The sequence below is a fragment of the Caenorhabditis remanei genome, chromosome III (genome assembly GCF_010183535.1).
Source record: "Caenorhabditis remanei strain PX506 chromosome III, whole genome shotgun sequence".
Lineage (NCBI taxonomy): Eukaryota > Metazoa > Nematoda > Chromadorea > Rhabditida > Rhabditidae > Caenorhabditis > Caenorhabditis remanei.
Window position 1 is genome coordinate 6,092,973 of NC_071330.1, and position 19,812 is coordinate 6,112,784.

The following is a 19,812-nucleotide window of genomic DNA, read 5'->3' on the forward strand; positions in this document are numbered from 1 at the left end:
CAGACTTTATGCTGAAATACTTGCCGAAATTTGATGGTACAACGGATTTGGACTTTTTCGAACATGTATATTCAAAGTTCGTTCTATCGAACAGTCACTTCAACGCGGAGGCGAAGTATGCCATTCTCCTGAATCATATTACTGGTCCAGCAAAGAATTGCATCTCGCTTGCCAAAGACTCGCACATCGCCATCATGACAACATTCTGCTCATTGAAGAAGGTCTATGGAAAGATCAACAATCGACACAGCCTCATTTCGAAGCTGCAGAAAATGCCCTTCCATCAAACAGACCCAGATGCAATGCGTTTGGACGTCGTGAAAATAGCCGGAATTCTTCAACAGCTAAAAGACAAAGGTGTTCCAGCAACCGACCACATGGTCAGCGGAGCCATTGGAGCAAAACTTCCAGCAGACTTCAGGAAAAGTCTAGCCAGATATACGGTGGAGATCGGAGAGGACAACATCACTCACGATCAAATCCTCGATCACATCAGCAGTGAAATCGAAGTCATAACTATCGAACATACATTCACTAGCCAGATGAATCAGCCTCCAATGAATGAACTACCAGAGTCATACGCTGCTATACACTATACGAATTCCAATCAGAGTCGGACAGCATCCGCAGGTCAACAAAGCTACAAGACCGCAAGCGCAAATAATAGGGATCCAGTTTACGTTGCATCACAACATCCGCATGAATACACAGATCCTGCCACCAACGCCAAACTGGAAGGCTATTATGCCCCAGGAGCTAAAGGCGTTAATCTGAAATTGATTCATCGGACGTTTCCATACACCAACGAGGAAGACTCGAAATGCGCTGTCTGCGGTGGAAAACATCATATCATCAGATGCCCACTGCCAAGTACAGAATTCCGCAACAAGATCAAACAGAAAGGGCTTTGCCCAATCTGTGCTCGTAAACATGAGATCACCAAATGCGTCGCGGCGTACCGCTGCGGTTACTGCGATGGACTCCACAACATGGGTGGTTGTCCCAGGAAAGAACATTACAGAAACCCAAAGAACTATCCAAAAGGTGCCAAGAAGGTCGAAACATTTTTTCGTGCCCGTAACACCAACAAGTCTCAATAAAGGCATTCCGGCAGACACGGGGTCAAAAGTACCGAATCCCGTGTCACACGCTGACTTGCCAACAGCATATTACAATAACTATTGTTCTGAGATTTCACCTGTTTGTTCTACTAATCTTGTTTCTAATAATAATGTTTCTTTCTCTGCAGTACCACCAAGGTACTTTGTTGCTGACCTTACCAATATCACCTATTTCAAAAATCTCGTTTCCGAAGATTGTTCGGAGGACAAAGATCCTAACGAACTGGCTATGTTGTTGTTTACCAGATTTCTGGCAAGATCACCACCTCATCAAGTGACTACGGCGATTGCCGATTGTGACAACAACCGCTTAACGTTTCTATGTCTGGAGACCTCGGATGGACAACATCTGCTGGCTCTGTCGGATTCGGGCGCATCGTTGTCTCTCATACACGAGGCTAAAGCCAAAGCACTGTCACTACCAATCTTGAAAGAAACACAACTTACAGTTCAAGGATTCAGTTCCACCACTTTCGCCAGAACGAAGATTTTTGCTTTAAATTTATCCTTAAATGGTACCGATAAACCACTTTCTATTATGATTGTAGGTACCCCAACACTTCCTAATACAAAGTTCGCTGCTCCAAAATGTTCGTTAGAAGATTCACAGTATATTAGAAGCCATAGAATTGATACTCAAAGAGTCAGAACCAGTGCAAAACACAACGGTCGAAAAATTGACATGATTCTGGGAAACGACCTGTTATCCTGGATCTCAGCTCAACGACAATACCGCAAACACATTCTTCCATCCGGAAGAGCACTGGAGCAAACTCAGCTCGGAATTTTGATCCACCCTGTGCCGAGGCTAGACCTATGGTCACCAGGACACCATCCGCTACAATCTGACGAGTATCAATCAACAATCAACATGGCCAACACAATTCTGAACAGCTGTGAACCTGAAGACGCCATGACAAAGCTAACGTATCTTGTTGCCCAAATGTACAGAGTTGAGAATCTGGGAATCGAGAACATAACTGTATCCGATGATCTCAAGAAGACCACTCTCGATCTACTTGTTGAATTCAACAAAACCGTCAAATTCAACAAAGACGGACAACTGGAAGTAGCACTTCCCTACAATGGCAACCAAGTACGGCTAGCTGACAATTATGCAGTAGCGTTCAAAAGATTAGTAAGTCTTCTTGTGACTTTGAAGAGAGGCAAAGATCTTCTCGAAAAGTACGCGAAGATTATCATTGATCAAGAAATCGCTGGCTATATTGAGAAGGTTACACCGGAGATGCTGAAAGTCAAAGGTCCAAAGTACAACATCCCACATCGTTGCGTAGTAAAAGAAGATTCAATGACAACCAAGCTACGCATTGTCTTGGACGCCTCCAGCCACGCTGCCGGCGAACTCTCATTGAATGAATGCTTATACGCCGGGACTAACATGATCACTCCTATATTCGGAATTCTAGTCAGAGTGAGGTTTCCACCAATCATCGTGGTAGCTGATATCGAAAAGGCTTTTCATCAAGTCAGACTTCAACCTGAATTCCGTAATGTGACAATGTTTCTTTGGCTGAAAGACGTAACAGCACCCGCAACAGCCGACAATATCCAAGTATATCGATTCACACGTATTCCATTCGGAGTTGCTAGCAGCCCCTTCCAACTAGCAGCATATATCACCTATAATCTGGACAACAATCCGCATGATCTCAACAAAGAGATCAAGGACAACATTTACGTTGACAACTGTCTCTTCTGCGTGAATGACGCATCGGAAATCTCCGCAATAATCAAAGACTCGAAAGAAATTTTCCAAAAAATGGGAATGAACTTGAGAGAATATATTGTAAATCATCCGGAGACCATGCAGTCACTATCACCAGCAGATAGAGCTCAACAGTCCACTATCAAGCTGCTCGGATATACGTGGAATTCGATTGAGGATACACTCTCTGTAAAAATAGCCCAGCTGAATATTGATCATCCAACTAAAAGAGATGTTGCGTCCAAAATGGCGGAGACGTTCGACCCGTTAGGTCTAGTTTCACCGATTCTAGTACCTTTTAAAAGGTTGATGCAACGTATCTGGAATGATGACACGAATTGGAAGGATCCCATTCCAAAAGAGCTACTCCATGAATGGGGAGCTCTATGTAACAACTACATAGACAGAGCGATCAGCTTACCTAGACAGCTTACGACAGAATCGGGACATTCTGAAATCCACCTGCTTATGTTTAGCGATGCCTCGCATGACATCTATGCTTCAGTCTGTTACGCCTACTACATCGTGGATGGGAGACCACCAGTTGTGTCATTACTCGCCAGTAAGAACAAAATCAGACCGTCAAAGAACGAGAATTGGACAATTCCGAAACTCGAGCTTCTTGGCATTCAATGTGCGTCCAATCTAGCCTGTGCAATTATCGCAGAGCTCCGTGTAAACATCGCGTCCATCAAGCTGTTCACAGACAGTGCTTGCGCTCTCTATTGGATTCTCTCAGAAAAGAACACCCGTCCATGGGTCGGAAATCGGATAAAAACTATCCAAGAGAATCGGAACAAGATGAAGGAATGTGGCATTGATACCACAATTCATCATTGTCCAACCAAGGAGAACCCGGCGGACTTTGCCACAAGGGGAATGAGCACCACTGAACTCCAGAACAGCAAGATGTGGTTCGAAGGCCCGGATTTCCTCAAGCAGGATCCGGGAGAGTGGCCATGCATGATCCAAGGGAAAGTCACTTGCCCAGCTGAATTCAGAGATTTGGTCTACTCAGAGATCATTGATCCAGAGACCAAAAAGGCAAGAAAGCCGCTGATGGAAAGAAAAAAGAAAGTGACAACACCCGCGGCCAACAATGAAGCTCAGACTCCATCCGATACAGTGATGACTACTGACATCAGAGTCACTCGGAAAGGATCGTTCATTCCGTTCTACGCAACTAAATCTCTAACCAAATTGACTAGAATAGTCGTACAGATTCTGTGCTCATTCAGCATCTCGCTCAAAAACAAGTCATGGGAAAGTCAAGTGATGAAAGAGTTCACCAAATCGGACTGCCCGCTCCACAGAGCGAAGGTAGCTCGATTGCTCATTATCACCGAGCATTACAAGGACTGTGAAGCTCTTGACTACAAATACCCAACCGACATTGAGTTCAATATTGACACACAAGGAATACGTCGAGTGCACAGAAGAATTGAATCTCCAGTACTTCCACAGGAAGCCAGCGAGCCAATCTTCATCCACAATCGACATCCGCTTGCTCAGCTAATCGCTCGAGAGACACATGAAATAAATGGTCATCTACCAGAGACGTATACAGTATCCGCAATCCGGACCAAGTATTGGATTCCCAAACTTGGAGGCATCCTAAAAAATATCATCAGAGAATGTGTCGAGTGTCAGAAAGTGAACAATTTCCCTTTCGACTATCCATACACTAAAAATCTCCCTAAATGCCGTACTACTCCATCTAAACCGTTCTCAAATGTAGCACTAGACTACCTAGGACCAATCATGTACCGAGCAGACGATGGCAGATCAGCCAAAAAAGCGTACGTCCTCATCTACACTTGTCTCAACACCCGCGGAGCAGTCCTCAAAGTCGTTCCAGATGGAACAGCCTTCAGATACATCCAAACACTCAAAATGATCTTCGGAGAAGTCGGAGTGCCAAAGAGTATCTATTCGGACAACGCATCCACGTTTAAGTTGAGCGGTGAGATCATCAACAAAGACATTAAGAATGCAGATTATAGTCAATCACTTGTCGAGTACCTCGCCAGAGAACTGATCAACTTTAAGTTCATCACACCTCTCGCTCCATGGCAAGGAGGTATCTACGAAAGAGTGGTGAAACTCGTGAAAACCCAGATCACCAAAGAGTGTGGGGCACGAATGTATGACTACTATTCGCTTCAATATGTCGTGTCAAGAGCTCAGTCAATGGTCAATAACCGCCCTCTGATCCCACACGCCAGATCTCCAGGAGACATGGTCGCACTGAGACCCTTCGATTTCATAAACCCAGGAGTCCTAACTGAAATTCCAGCCGAATCTGAAGACCCAAATGTACTTCCAAGAAGTACTGAGGCAACAGTTCGAGCACATCTAGATAAGATGGAAGCAGCTACGGAACGAATGTGGAAATTATGGTCGACAGGATACTTGCTCCATCTGAGAGAAAACATGCACAAAAAGAAGCGTTGTTCGCTCATCAAACCTGAAGTGGGTCAGGTGGTCATCGTTGTTACCAAGTTGGTTAAAAGGCATAAATGGCCACTAGGCATTATCACTAAAGTCGAAAGATCTGAAAGAGATGGACAAATTCGCTCAGCGATTGTCAAGGTGAAAGGCAAGTTGTACTCACGTGCAGTCTGTCAGCTGATCCCGCTTGAACTAAATCCACTGAACCATCTATCTACACAGGCGGTTAAGCAAGCTGATCTAGCAGAGGACAACAACTCATTTGAGCTGCCAACACCCGCAATTCTCGAAGATCCCGACATGAGATACGCCCCCGTGCTATTCCCTAAAAACGACTTGCCAAATATTGCTGAAGCTGAGTACAACTTACCAGAATCAAATCTACCACTGAACCCAATAACCGATAAACTTGAAAGTATCGGAGAACCTGGTGAGCCAGACTACGAGGACTTCGAACTCCTCGGGAATGGAGTAGAAGACGAGAGTATCCATCAAGATCCCCAAAGGATCATACCAGCTGAAGCTGCAGAAGATGAATTTGCCGAGTTGCCGACGGGACGCGTCAGAGAATACCTCTCTCGCAAAGCCAAGAGCATGCCCATCAACTACGTGCATATCACTGACGCTAGCGCAGACGCTAAGAATCCGTCGCCCCCTCCCCCCCGGGAGTGTTGTCAACTTTACCAGAGAATGTTCTCAGTTGCCAACTTGAAGGTCATCTGAAGGCCCCCTAAGGTTTTGCCCACAAAACTAGGACCTTCAGAACCTTCGTTACTCTCTGTTCTACTCACCTTGTTATTATTCTCCTTTATTTCCTGTTATCAGGCTTATTTTATATTGATTAACAATTAATTATAATTCAAATACCCTCGCAAAGTAAATATGCAAACGCGCTCCCCTGCACTTCTCTAATCCTCCACTCTCTCACTGAGAGATTCCCACACCCACTCATTCAGTTGCGAATAGTTTCGTATATGCGAACGGGTGCAAGGAGGAGCGCGCGTATTTTGTTGTGAGTGCATTGAATGGATTTTCCATCTTTTCCGAAGGTTTTTGGGTGCATTGTCACCTTTTTTACCTTCGCCATCAATGACAACACCCGCACGCACTCCTCGCAGTCACCTGCTCGTCATACCGTCAACTTCATCATTTTTATCTTCTTTTTACCTTTTTTGGTGCTTTATCAAGGAATTCCGTGATAGAGAGCGTAATAAATGGGTCATTGAATACATGTGTACTGTTATTTCCGGTTACATAGCTTATCTTACACAAAACTAGCCATTATTCATATTAGAGTGCGTGATAATAACGGATTAGGCAATAGTCTCCGACCGCTCTTACTTGCCTTCTCCACAGATGCTGGGCCTAATTTGTTTAAGATATCTCTCTGTAATAATCGACGATTCACGTAAATACATTTTAGTATTCTATGAAACAGATATTCGGAACACGAGAGGTGTCTCCAGTTTCTGTTTTGTATGTTTATGTTTTTTGAGTGTCTAGACCCAAGTGACCCCCCCCCCCAGTTCTGAGTATCTTTTGAACAATTGTTGAGAGAGTCATGACAAGAAACGAATAAAAAAAGGAACAAATTGGCGGCTGCCTTTTTCTTGAACATCTTGATCGGTCTGGGGCAAACAAAGAGGTTCTGAGAAGTTGTCAGAACATTTTTTCTAGGATGGGCATAATTAGGACAAACTGATAAAGAGACAGATGTTTTTTGTTCATGGAATGGTAGAAGATGTTCTCTGAAATGTTCTGAAAGTGGTTTTAGTTGTATCAAAGTCTGAGAGACTACAATTTTGAAAAATGTCTTGATATCTAGAGGATAGGGAATATCAAACAGAAACGTTTACCCAAAAAAATGCTACAGTTTCTGGAGGTTTTGAACTCAGAACCATGTTATTTTGCAATCAGGGCTGTGCAAAATTTTTATTTCTACAAATAACTGATTAATCATTTTATGATCTCTTCAGAGGATCCGAAATATCTGCTTTTGCATTTTCTACAAATTCTAGTCTAATTCCATTTATCCACATGTATCTCATCTACGAAAAACCCGAAATTCAGGCATCTGTGTCGCGCAGTCGTCGAGTCATCCTACCAAGGATCAGAATAATGAATCAGAGAAAACCAATTTTGAATAAAGAAAGGCAGAGGAGGGGAACACATAGAATAATTAAAGGAAGAGCAGAAATCGACAGGAAAAAACGAGGAGAAAAAGAGACAAACATCGTCGTTTATCTCACTGGAAGAGAAGGAAACGAGGGGAACGGAAACGGCTAATTTGGTTTCAGAAAAGGCACGGTGAACACATCAAAAACGAAACATCTTTCAGGAGGGAAATACAAAAATTAAGTTGAGAGAAAGAAGTAAGTTGTTTTGAAATATGCAAAAACATGTTTGTCTTCCAGAATATCATTTTCGTTTTTCTCTTCTTCCAATGATTGGAAAACTTATTGTTTTCAAGGAAGTTTTTATTTCAGTGAGATGGAGAATTTGGCTAATTGGTTGGAAAAGAAAATGGAAAAAGATGGAAGCGAGGGAAGCAAAACTGGGAGGTTTTGAAAAGAGCTAAACATAGAGTTTCGGAGGTTGAGAATAATTTTCAGGAGTAAGAGACATGGATCGGCTGTCCCCCTCCCGAATCCAACCCATACAATCATATAATTCTAAAATAATTTATTACATATACTCATTCATTAATATTAGGTGGGAGTTTTCTCTCTGACTGACCCAAAAAAAAAGATACATTTTACACTTGAATAGATCGAAGAACTGGACAAACATAAAGAATAATGCGGTCAATAAATGGTTTAAAGGAATCGAATAATTTCTGCTGAATTGTTGTTTTCGAAGAAAGAAAACGAGAATTTTCAGTTCAAAAATAAGAAAAGAAGGTTCCATTTTTGGATTCAAGGAACCGTCGCTTCTTCGAGAGTCTATTTTGAGATTCGACATTTTGTTATGGGGAATGAATTAAATGAAATAAGGTGTCTTTGGACAGTTATTCAGAAAAGATGATGAATTAGTATTCGAAAACAGTTTTCAGCTAATTTCAATCAAAGAGTTGATTCATCTCGAAGAAAAATTAGCTATCGAGTGCACGACGTCACTCTGGAGTGCTTGATGAACTAACAATAGGCAGGTCCCCCGCTTTGGGAGCTTATTTTTGAAGTGGGAGGCAGCTTAGCATAAATTTTTCACAGTTTTCAGGGGTCACGAGACAATAGAAAATGAACCTTTCGGCTGGAAGTTCAAGGTTTTTCCACATGGCAGACATGCTCAGGAAAATGTGTGTTGTGTAGAGTTGGAAAATTTACAAAAGTTTGGGAGGACGCCTGTTCAAATAGATTCGCAGATAGGCTCGAATGATCGAAAATCAGATATTTATGTGGAACCGCAGTTGAAATTCTTTTTTTGTAGATCTACTGAGAAGTTATTGCATCCGACTGTCCCACAGCAATATTCTCCCAACTTTCAGACTATTTTTTCTTTTAAAAACTATAATCCCTCTACCCAATTCTCTCCAGAATCCTTTAATAGTTCTCTCTTTTCTCCCAAAAAAAAACTAACCTGAAAGGGAATTCGTCTCTCAATATGTGTCCAGTGTTCGTATTCTGAACTGTCTTCCGTGAAGTCCATTGGCATTTAGTGGAGGGAAGTCTGGAAACTATTCTTTAATTTTTTTGTTTCTTGCAAGAAAAAAACTAATAATAGAGAAGGAAATGAACGGTTGTGCAAGAAAGTTCCATGTTTAAATTCTGCTGAACACAGACGTCCGGTGTTCACAATTTCAGAGGAATTGAATCAGATGGGGTAGTTAAATTGAGAAGAAAAATAAGGAATAAGGAGAAGTGAGGATGAACAAAATGATGTTATGAATAGAAGGGGAGAAGAGGTGGGCGGCGGGGCCAGCAGAAGAACAAGAAGAAGAAGAAGAAAAAGGAGAAGACTGAAAATGAATGGAGTGAAATGGCATGGAAAGGGCATACAGTATGATTGGAAGAGATGAATATTCAGAAAAGATGTTTACATACATGAGAAAGAAAATGCAATAATTCAAGAAAAATAATCAAATATTACAAAACGAGTTATCCAAAAACAGGTGAGCAGAGCAGAATTTACCCCCTGGTTGCATGTTTTTTTTGTGGCCAGAGCATTCATATTATTATCGGTTCACAAACCCTTCAAAGGGAGTTTTAAAGGCGCATGGTATTTGTTCGGATGGGTCTTGTAGTTGAAAGCATAAAAAACCGTAGTAAAAATATTTAAACCGTAATAAAATACGGTTTCTCTCATTTCAACTACGAGACATCCGAACAAATTCCATGCGCCATTAAAACTCACCGGAAGGTTTTGTAAACCGATGGAACTTCAGAAACCATACGTTTTGAAACCAACAAGAGGATATTTCAGGGCAGCACACACAGATCAGAACAGCTAGAATATAAATTTAAATTGTATAATGTCAAATTGACGTTTCCTTAAAATAATTTTCTAAATTCCTTTAAAATGTTTATATCTATAATTAGCGAGATTCTCAAAAAGGTTGAGCTAATCACTTCTAAAATCAGAAACTAGTTCATTCTCTTCTCCTCGCCCTTCTTTTAATCCGCACTCTCAACAAATTGTAGTACCAAAAACGGAACGAGTGAGTAAATACACTATCTGACTCATTTCCTATTACCATCACATATCACGAAATAAGAAATACAAACGAAGCACAAGAATCATCAGATGGAACAAAAAAGAGGAGGAGGAGTGAGAAGAGGATTTGTGACTTCCGCAACAAAAAACAACGAAGAAATCATCTTCTTGCCCATCTAATTATCACACTTCAATACTTTTGGAAGAAGATGACAGCCTGGATTCAGATGATGGGTTTTTGGAAATAGAAAGATAAAAAATGAAATCTCAGAAGAATCTTCATGTTTCTTCTTCCAGAAGCTCTAATTGATAATAATATCTGGCGTTCTCTTGGCTTTTTTTTCTAAGAATCCAAAACCGAACAACTGTTTTGAGAAAGACGCATCCTGAACAGCTTCAGAATCTCTTCAGAAGGCGGCTCTTCAGATTTTTCTTGCACAAAAACTCCAGAATCCACTTCAAGAATTATTCTGTTTATATTTTTTCGGAAAAAAGTTCCACATTTTCACATAGGAAGGCTACTCAAATTTCAAAAGTATATGGAAGAGAGAAATAGAAAATTATTTCGAAGAAGATCCTTCCGAATTGCAAATAACAATTAAACGTGTGTGAAGGGCAAGGAAGAAGAAGAAGAAGGAAAACTCAAACATCTTTTTCTTCCAGAAGATCAATTTATTTCTTCTCCTTCTATTCTGATTCTTGGTATCTGATGTACCGCGCGGAAGCAACGAAAACCCTCTTTTCGTCGAATAAATAGCATTCTATACAAACTTATTTTCAAATAATAAATATAATGACGTGGAATAAAAATAAGAAGAGTTTTTATGTAAGGAGAAATGAGTGGTTGACCGGAAGAATGTGGTGGAGAAGCACTGAATGAAAGAGCAAGGATCTTTGGGCTCAATCAAAAATAGAGTGTCTTTTTAAGACTTTGGACTGAGATAGTGGGAAAGAAATGGTGGAATACAGTAAAAGAAGTTCACATTATACTCAAGAATGCAATTGCGCCCTAGTGATGAAAAAAACATTTCGATAGAGCGTGTTTGCAAAAGTAGTAAATGGTTTAGTGATTACTCACATACTAACGACAAACTGGAATTCCAGAAATGAGACATCCTCACTAAATCTTATGGAATCTGCTTTTATCTGAAAAGGAAATCGCGCCCACCCATGCTCATCGAATGAATTAAATATCACACTTTTGCTATCTTCCAAAACAAAAACGACTTCAAAAAAATATTCATTGATTTCATGATTTCCTTGTTTTTCTCTCGGTGAAAAAAACACGAAACAAGAATTCTTGATTGGCTGTTTCTGGAATTGGAATCGGCATTCCAGATTGCAAAAACGTATTATTAATAATGGATTCCAGAAACGCGTTGTTGTTTGTAAAGTGTATTTTGTGCTGGATAGACTCTTTGTTTCATTCAAACATTCAGTTGATTGCATGGTACTTTTTGATATTTTGAAACTTGTGATATAATTGAATGGTTTGGAGGAAAGAATTGCAGATGTTTGGTCTATTCAGACGTCATTTGATAATCGGGGAAGTTTGAATTTTGATTTTAGGCTTTTGATGAAAATAAGTAATTCGAAATTTTGGGAAAAGAAACTGCGCTCAACTGGAAATCTAATAAAGGAAATTAGGAGACGATATTCCGATGGAGCACTATATCTCCTGAAGGCTCACATCATTTAAAAATGAAATAAAATAACTTCATTGTACCTTTTCGACGTCATCCTCCCACTTTTATTCCCCCATAAATACCAAAACTTCGTTCGAAACTCAATCTCTTGAACTCACGAAAAAATTGCAAAAACTATTCTTATGAGTTTGAAACCGAATATTTTGTCCTCTTCATAGTAATGCTCATTGCTCGCCTACGGGCTTCTTCCGGTCTCATTTTCCAGGAGAAAAAGAAGACGTTGATCTCTTCTTCTCTGCCAGAAGACGTTAATTTAAGATTTGTGGATTCTGGAGAATAAGAGCAACGACGTTTTCTAGGAATCAGAACTCAAAAGGAAGCGGAAAGTTGGAGAGAAGTGTCAAAAGTTTTTGACTTTTCGAACTTGGAGTCAATTTCCGGGGTCAGGAGTTGTTGGGGTGAGTGAGCCGAACTTTAATCGAAAAAGGGGCTGGAAAATAAATAAACAAAAAATGAAGGGAACTTTGACATTTAAAGAAAAAAAGACGAAGAAAAGGAACTGGAAAATATAAATTCTGATGTTCACAGAAGCTGAAAATAGTGAGATGAAAAACTTTTTCTATAATTAGATTTGGTCCTCTTCTCCTTTATTCTTTTTTTAGGTCAGAAAATATATATTTTTGATGCAGAACGAAAAGATCTCTTAGAACTCTAAAAACTGAAAGAAATGATGCTAATTTTGAGAAGTTTTTTATAGAAAGACTCTGATGAACTCTAGTCTCTCAAAATATTTGAAAACGGAAGTGAACTTGGAAGAAGCCTCTCAAAAATACAGTATGACGGCAATCCCTGATTCCTAACTTGAAAGTGCTTGAAAAAGCTAAAAATCAAAATTTTTGAATATACAGTAGTCCTTGTTTCTAGTACCCTTGTTAGATCCTTCCGAGTTTTCTTTTTTCTTTTTTCGATAATCAAATGAATCAGACGAGTGGCGGGTTACACTTCCGTGAGTTCCCCACTGATTTGTTAGAATTTTTCCTTTTTTATGACTCTAGTTTGGTCGGGAAACTAGAAAAAAACACAAAAAGATGAGATATGGTGATGAAAATACACTGTATCTTTGAAAACAAAAAAAAACACATTTTGGACGCACTGCTATCTAAATTGGATTCCTGGGAATAGATGTGCCATAGAAATATGAAAAAGAATGTTTTGAGAAGTGAGGAATGCAGGGAAAAATAAGTTGGAGACATCTTCAGATAAATTAACGGATCTGAGGAAATATCACTGGAAATTATGAATTTGTGATTTCCGTTCTGGATTGTGATTGGAATGATCTTTAGGAATAGAAAGAAATTTGGAGGAAGAAGAGAAATTGAGTCAGCTGGAAGATTGACAAGTGTACTGTAAAACGACTAAATGAAGAAAGAAGAAGAAATGAAGGTGCTTGTCTAATTTCAAACCGTATATGACTTATTAGGAATTACAGGAGGTCGAAAACATTTTTTGGGAAATCAAGCTTCATTGAGAAAAATGAGAGAAACTTCAGCTGTGTATCTGTGTTTTAAGAAAAATTAGTTATCTTTTCAAACTTTTTTACTGGTTTTGCACTGCGATCATGAATGTACAAGTTACTGAACGCAGAACGGAATTCCGAACTCTTTTTTGCAACAGAAAAATGAAACGTTCAAAAGTTCGTTTTTTTAGGTTCCCCCTCCCCCTTCTACCAAATTTCCAATTGCTCTCCCACCTGTCCGTCCAACTCCCTATTTCTCTTTCTCTCTCACTCTTTCGACCAGTTTTTCCCCATTTTTTAACCCATTATTTCCAAAAGTTTCAATTTCATTTTTCTCTCATTCATCAATAATGAGAAGGCGTCACAACTGGAAAACGTGCACAAAGTGAAGGAGAAGAATAAGAAGAAGAAGAAGAAGAAGATGGAGGCGTAGTGGAAGAAACAAAAGAGAAGGCGTCGAATGTTGCGGAAGTGGACTCGAGAACGTGTAATTTCTTCGGAATTCTCCCTCCATCCCAATCGCCTTTTTTTGTTTTTCATTCGGGAGAGCCCAATTTTACTGCTTGCTCTCTGCGCTCCGCCCACTTGAGATTCTTTGTTTCATCCGGAAATTGGATGCTACTATGATCCCAGTTGGACCTTCTTTATTTTTGAGAAAAAATTGTTGAATTGAAATTTTCGGAAAGAAATTTTGATTGGAAGGTGTTCTGACTCGTGATAATTCTGAGAAGTTCATCACTTCTTTACGATCGCGTACTGCGATCTAGAATCAAGGTGCACGTAGTTGGATTCAACTCATCAGGAAAAACTGGCTTCTAAAATTTGAGGCTATTCCGTTTTGGAATTCCCTCCTTCTCCAAACGATTTGAACCGAGTTTGAAAGAGCGAATCTATACTTCTAACTAGATAACATAACTATTTCAGATCCAAGAATAAATAGAGCCAAAACCCAAATTCAACAGTACCCCTTTACAATTGAAAATTCCCAATAAACATGTCTAGGTACCTACGTAAAAATAAAAAGGAAGGAAATGTATGTCCTTTGATTAGAGGAATTCAAAAGTTAAAGTTATTGACCATCTCGAGGCATCTAATGTACTTACTTTTTCGGGACAAAAAAAACAATTGAGACATGAAAAAAGAACAAAAGTGAAATGTTGATTCGTAGTAAAGATCGGACAGATGACCAAACACAATCAAGTAAACATTGGGAAAGCAACTTTTTCTGGGGATGGAAGGGGGATCGATGATCAGATGCCAGGTGGGGAAACTGATGGAGCACGGCTTTTTTGAAGAATTAAAAATTGTTGGATTTGTGGAATGGAAAACGAAAGTTCTTATCTAGAATTTGAAATTCACGGCAGACAAATTTTGTATGATTAGTACAAAATTCAAGAGAAATAGATTTCAAAACAAAACAAATCAGTGCGCCCACACTTCGATACAATTATCAGTTTTATGCATTATTAGTGCAGATCAAGAAAACTGATAATGGGCAATCCAGATTCATCCCAGAAGAAAAAAGATTCAAATGGGAAAAATCAGGGTAGTCAGATAGCTTTCATTTTCAGTTTCAGAAAAAATTCCAGTGAAATACAACTTGTCTTGATGTTATAGACTATCTTATGACTTTATTCTTTTTAGAAATAGATGGACACGCCTTAGACTTTCTTTTTGTATTGGAGTACTTTTTAAAACGAATAAACCCTGGAAAGGTAAAATTCGGCAAAATAATTCCGGTTCTTCAGTAAAAATACGAGTTATCTCACTTCAAAGATAAGTCTACAGAGATCTCGCAGGAAAACGTTCCCAAGTACAAAATGAAGCCTCTATACATTCTACAGAAATCGAGACTCTCGTATAGTCTATGACATCATGACACACTTTTAAAGTTCGGTAATTTTCAACTGACAATTGAAAAAAAAACGTATAGCCATGGTGTATTAGAAATTTGGATTCAGATTAAGACAGTCCGTTTGAAAACCTGTAGCCAGACCATCTTTTTCAGATTTCAATACCTGTCTTATGTCTAAGAATGAACCAAACTAGAACTAAAACCAGTGCAAGTTTATCTCTGAATGTGAGTAATACAAGAAAAAGCAAATAAAGTGTTGACCTCGACTTCCTTTCCATCCGGAAATCGAGACTTTTAGTTTTGTTTTCAGTACAAACTTCAAAGAACGTCTGAAATTTCAGATCAAGACACACCTTTTTAAAAAATACACATGACCAGGAGGAACTATTGAAGGTCAAGAAACAGGAATCAGAAAAAGAAAAATAAAGAGGATCAGTTCCAGAAAACGAGAGACAATTATGACGAGTGTTCTCGATTCTCTTCGGTGAAAGAGTCAAAATATGAATTTTTCAAAAATTTGTGGAAGGTGGAATGCATTAGGGGATTCAAGAATTTTAGAACTTCCGGTCGAAAAGAAGAAAATTTTGGAAAAGCAGAGAAAGGGAGAAGGTGCTACATCATCATCATCTCCACATCATAAGCAAACAAAAAAGCATCTTCATCGCCCTTCGCCGGAAGCTCTTCTTCTTCTCCTTTTTCAAAAAAAAGTTCAAGAAACGTGCAGTAGACGGAAAGGCGTGTCATTTTGCCTGCTAATCCCGTTATCTCAGTCACCGCCATGTTTCAAATCTTTAGGGACTTTGAGCAAAAAAGGAGAAGGGAATTCGGAAAAAAAGAGGGAATAGGTGAGAATGAAATTGAATGGGAGAGTAGGAGAAGGGACAATAGAGGGCACCGGAAAAGTGAAGTTCAAATGGAAGAAAAAAGGAAAATGGAGAAGAAGAAACACGAGATGACCCGCCTTTCTCCATGTGATGAATACAGTGGGAGATGGAGATGATAGTTTTGCAAAAAAGAGGTTTCAAAAAAGAGAAAGATGACAGTGGGATCAAATGTAAGTGTTCAGTGTTCAAAATGATAAGTCAGGCTGGTTCCGATGATGGGTTCTGAACGCATGACTCGACGACTATCTGTTATTTTGTTATCAATTTCTTCGTTCTATTTACAGGTACTGAATTTCACGTAGCAACCCTGTAAACCAATCTTCGTTTTCCAAGGTCAAACTGATTATTTTCTGTATTTCTGCAAGTTTTTTGCTGTTCGAAACGAACGAAGTTTCAAAAGAAGGCGTTAAATATGTTTGTGAGTGAGGGGTGTGAAATGAATGACCTTGTCCTTATCACGTTCTTTTTAAATGTTCATCATTTAGAACTTGATGTGTTTACATCATTAAATCCAAAGAACCTTCTTATCTAATCCTAGTCATTTCAATCAGGCCTGGGAATTCCTGCTCCACAAAGATTCAGATCTCATCTCTGATTTTTAACATATTGCCCGAGTTTTTCCCGCTCCCCACATTTTAGGAGAATTTCAAGTTCACGTTAAAAAGTTACGTGGAAATCTGACCGTGACCTTCCACATTTAACAACACGTGTCACTTTGTTTTTCTGCCCTGAATCTAGAATCTCCCAACCAATTCAGTTATTTCGGTTTCTTGTAGATTCTCAAACAACGTGTCCAATATATTAGTGAGTAGAACTCCCAAAGAGCAAAAGCCTTCCCATCGAAAGCCTTCTGATATTTCAGATGAACAAGTCGACAAGATCAAGACGTAAGAAGAAGGTGAAGAATCTTGACCGTAGTGAAAGAAAGACTGCCAAAACGGGAGGATTGGGGAAGAGCGAACGGAAGAAGAAAGCGAAAAAGAAGGATCAAAGTGAAAGAGGAAATCGGAAAAAGAAGTTAGATATAACTGGAACAACTGGAGGGTCGACTGGTGGATCGACTGGAAGTGGACCGGAGATCGGAATAGCGATCGATGGAGAAGGTTGCAATAAACTGGAAAGAAGAGCGAAGGAAAAAGAGAAAGAAAAGGAGAAAGAGCAATGGAGTGGAGAGAATATGGCAAAGAAAATGGTGGCGAGTGGAGCTTTCGGTAAGGATGAAGGATCCAAGTGGAAAATAGCCACGTAGAACAGAAAAACTGTTTTTTTTTGCGCGTTGGTTTTCACGTCTGCCACGCGTTTAGTTCTACGTGACGCAAAAAGTCAAATTCCAGATGCCGCCGCCATTGCCGACATCTTCAAGCGTCTTCCAAACGATAAACCGTCTCTTTCCAATTGCACCTCTTTCAAAACCAATATCCAGAAAGTGAGAGCTCCAGACTGTCCAATCCCAGATGAGAAACTCATCAAACTCACTCATGCACCTGGAAATTTCATTTGCGCCGCGAAGGTTACTGTACCAGAATTCAGTCGGACAATGATTGTGACTCAAGTACCAGATGTATCTGTTCCAACAAACATTGAAGACTTCTGGAGAATGATATTTCAGGTGAGAAATAGTTCATTGAAATTAGAGAGATAATTTTCATGATTTCAGGAGGAGATTCATTCAGTAGTCATTGCAATCATGCCACTGGAATGTTCAGTAACTCTTCAACAAATCTTCCCATTGCTGAACGGAACATATTCGAATCATGGAAAGATGTTTCTGAATAATAAGAAAGTGGAATCGACAGTTGCAATGACTGCATACACATTGGAGATCCTTCCAGACGGTTGTTCCAATTCTCTCTTCACTACCGTATACCATATCCATAATTGGAAACAAAAAAGAGGATTGGATAATGTTGGAGATTTGGTGACCACTCTTGAGAAAGTCATCAAGACAAACGAGGTATCCCTTGAAAATGAAGATCCTCCTCACAACTTAATTCTTCAGAACACTGTCCTAATGAGTATGAATGGAACCGGTCGTGCTGGAACTATGTTGGCTCTTTTCAACTCAATGCTTTTTGTTAATAAAGGAAAAGAAGTGAACACGAAAGAGATTGTGGAGAAATTGAGAGCAGAACGATGCGGTCTCATTGATAATGCCGAACAATACGGAACGGTGTACAGAGCAATGGCGTTTTGGTTTAAAAGCAAGTCTGCGGACGAGGAGATTCAGAAGAAGATTAACGAATTTGCACCCTGTGTTCAATGATATACTTGTATAAATAATTTTAATAGGGGCATTTGATTAAAAAGAAGGGAACTGAACGACTCCTATTTTGGCTAGGTCTGCCGACTACGTTAGCGGAACTCAGTCGGACACTAAATCAAGACGGCGGGGAGTTCGGTACTCCAAAAAAGTCAAGACTTATAGAATAGTTCATCAAAGACTAAACTATAAACATATTGAACCAACTGCGTATTGCAATGTCCTCGATCCTATTTTCCCATCAAACTGATAGAGATCAAATATTGACCGTTATAGTTTCAAGCACTTCTTATCGCCTTGATCTAGTAAATCAACTCAGTTAATCTTTTAAAAAGTCAATCTTTTAAAAAAACGGGTCAATGCTTTAAAAAAAATGCAAAAAGAGAAACGTTTAAAGGTTGAATAGACATGTTCATATTTTCCAGAAGAAGCAAAAGAAGAACAAAGTGATCTTAGTTTTGGAGGTGAGAATACAGAAACACGTGGAAACCACTTAGCAACGAAGGGAATGATGTTTGTGCTAAAAGAGAAAGGAGAGAGAGAGAGAGAGAGTCAAGTTGCAGAAAAGAAAACCTGATGACGAAAATGACCTACTTAGAATTGAAAAGTTGGAAGATGAGATATGAGGAAGTTTTTGGTTGCTTCTTTCAGGAGAGAAACGGAAGGAAAGATTGAAGATTACCAGGGGAAGAGGAGACTGAGGAACTGAAATTTTTGTACTTTACGGGAGTTGGGAGTCACACGAAATCGCATTTTTCGTAACGTGGGATCTAGTTAAAAGTTGGATAACAAATATATTTCCTTCATAAGATGCCAGAAATGATATCGACTGAACTGTTGGCCGGGACGATAATAAGCTAGGATTGGATGTTCCGATTGGTTCCAAAACGTCTGTGATTCCCATCTTTGACCTGCTCAAAATTGAAAACTATCCAGATAATTTGAACTTGTTTTTTTCCCGAAAAACGTCATTCTCTGTTGAAAGAATAAAAAGAGAAATACATAAACACGCCAACTGGAAACGGAATACTTTTTTCTTCTTCTCCTGCTCTTTTTGTGTCTAGGAAGACGAAACAAAACGAATGGAAGGTCATAAAATAGTCTCTGGACGGAAGATGACGCTAAACTACGAAAAGAGTTTCAAGGTTTCAGGGAAATTCGACATGTCCAAACTGGATATATTTTGGAAAAAAAGCAAAAAAGGAGGGAGTCAGTCATATTTATTTACAATGATAAGGAATTCAAACGTTGGACTTTTCTATGATGAAGAATGAGATTTCCTAGGAGCTGGAAGTTCGTAAAATTGAATCATTCGATTAACATTCTATTCATTTAATGATGATGTATACATAAAGAAATATCTGAAAACTGATAAAGCTCACACCAAAAAAAGGAAAACGATCAAAGAACTTCGAGTGTAAATTTTGATATTTCATAGTAGTGTTGCCTTCTTTTTTCTCTAATCCAATCATCTTATGCCCGTCCGTCAAATCATATTTCTCTGGCGACGAGAAACCAAAAAGTCTTCGTTTCGACAAGGGAAGAAGTCCTTCTTTTTTCGGCAAAAAGTTCCTTTTTTGGGTGGAATGTTTCGAAAAAAGAGCTTCTCATGAGAGCGATTATCATTATTTCTTCTTTTCGAGTGATGCTCTTTTAAGAAACGAAACCGGAAACAAAGTCATCAATCGTTTTTGAGTCAAAAT

At 39.3% G+C, this 19,812-nt stretch overlaps 1 protein-coding gene across 1 annotated transcript; it reads left to right on the top strand.

Annotated features, from left to right (window-relative positions):
- Positions 1–16,711: 16,711 nt before the first annotated feature.
- Positions 16,712–18,112, top strand: GCK72_009381 (uncharacterized protein; the record flags this gene model as incomplete). Its single annotated transcript, XM_053727355.1, has 4 exons — positions 16,712–17,060; positions 17,184–17,458; positions 17,507–17,803; positions 17,849–18,112. The coding sequence occupies 4 exons, from the start codon at positions 16,712–16,714 to the stop codon at positions 18,110–18,112; spliced, it is 1,185 nt and encodes a 394-aa protein (XP_053586932.1).
- Positions 18,113–19,812: the final 1,700 nt, after the last annotated feature.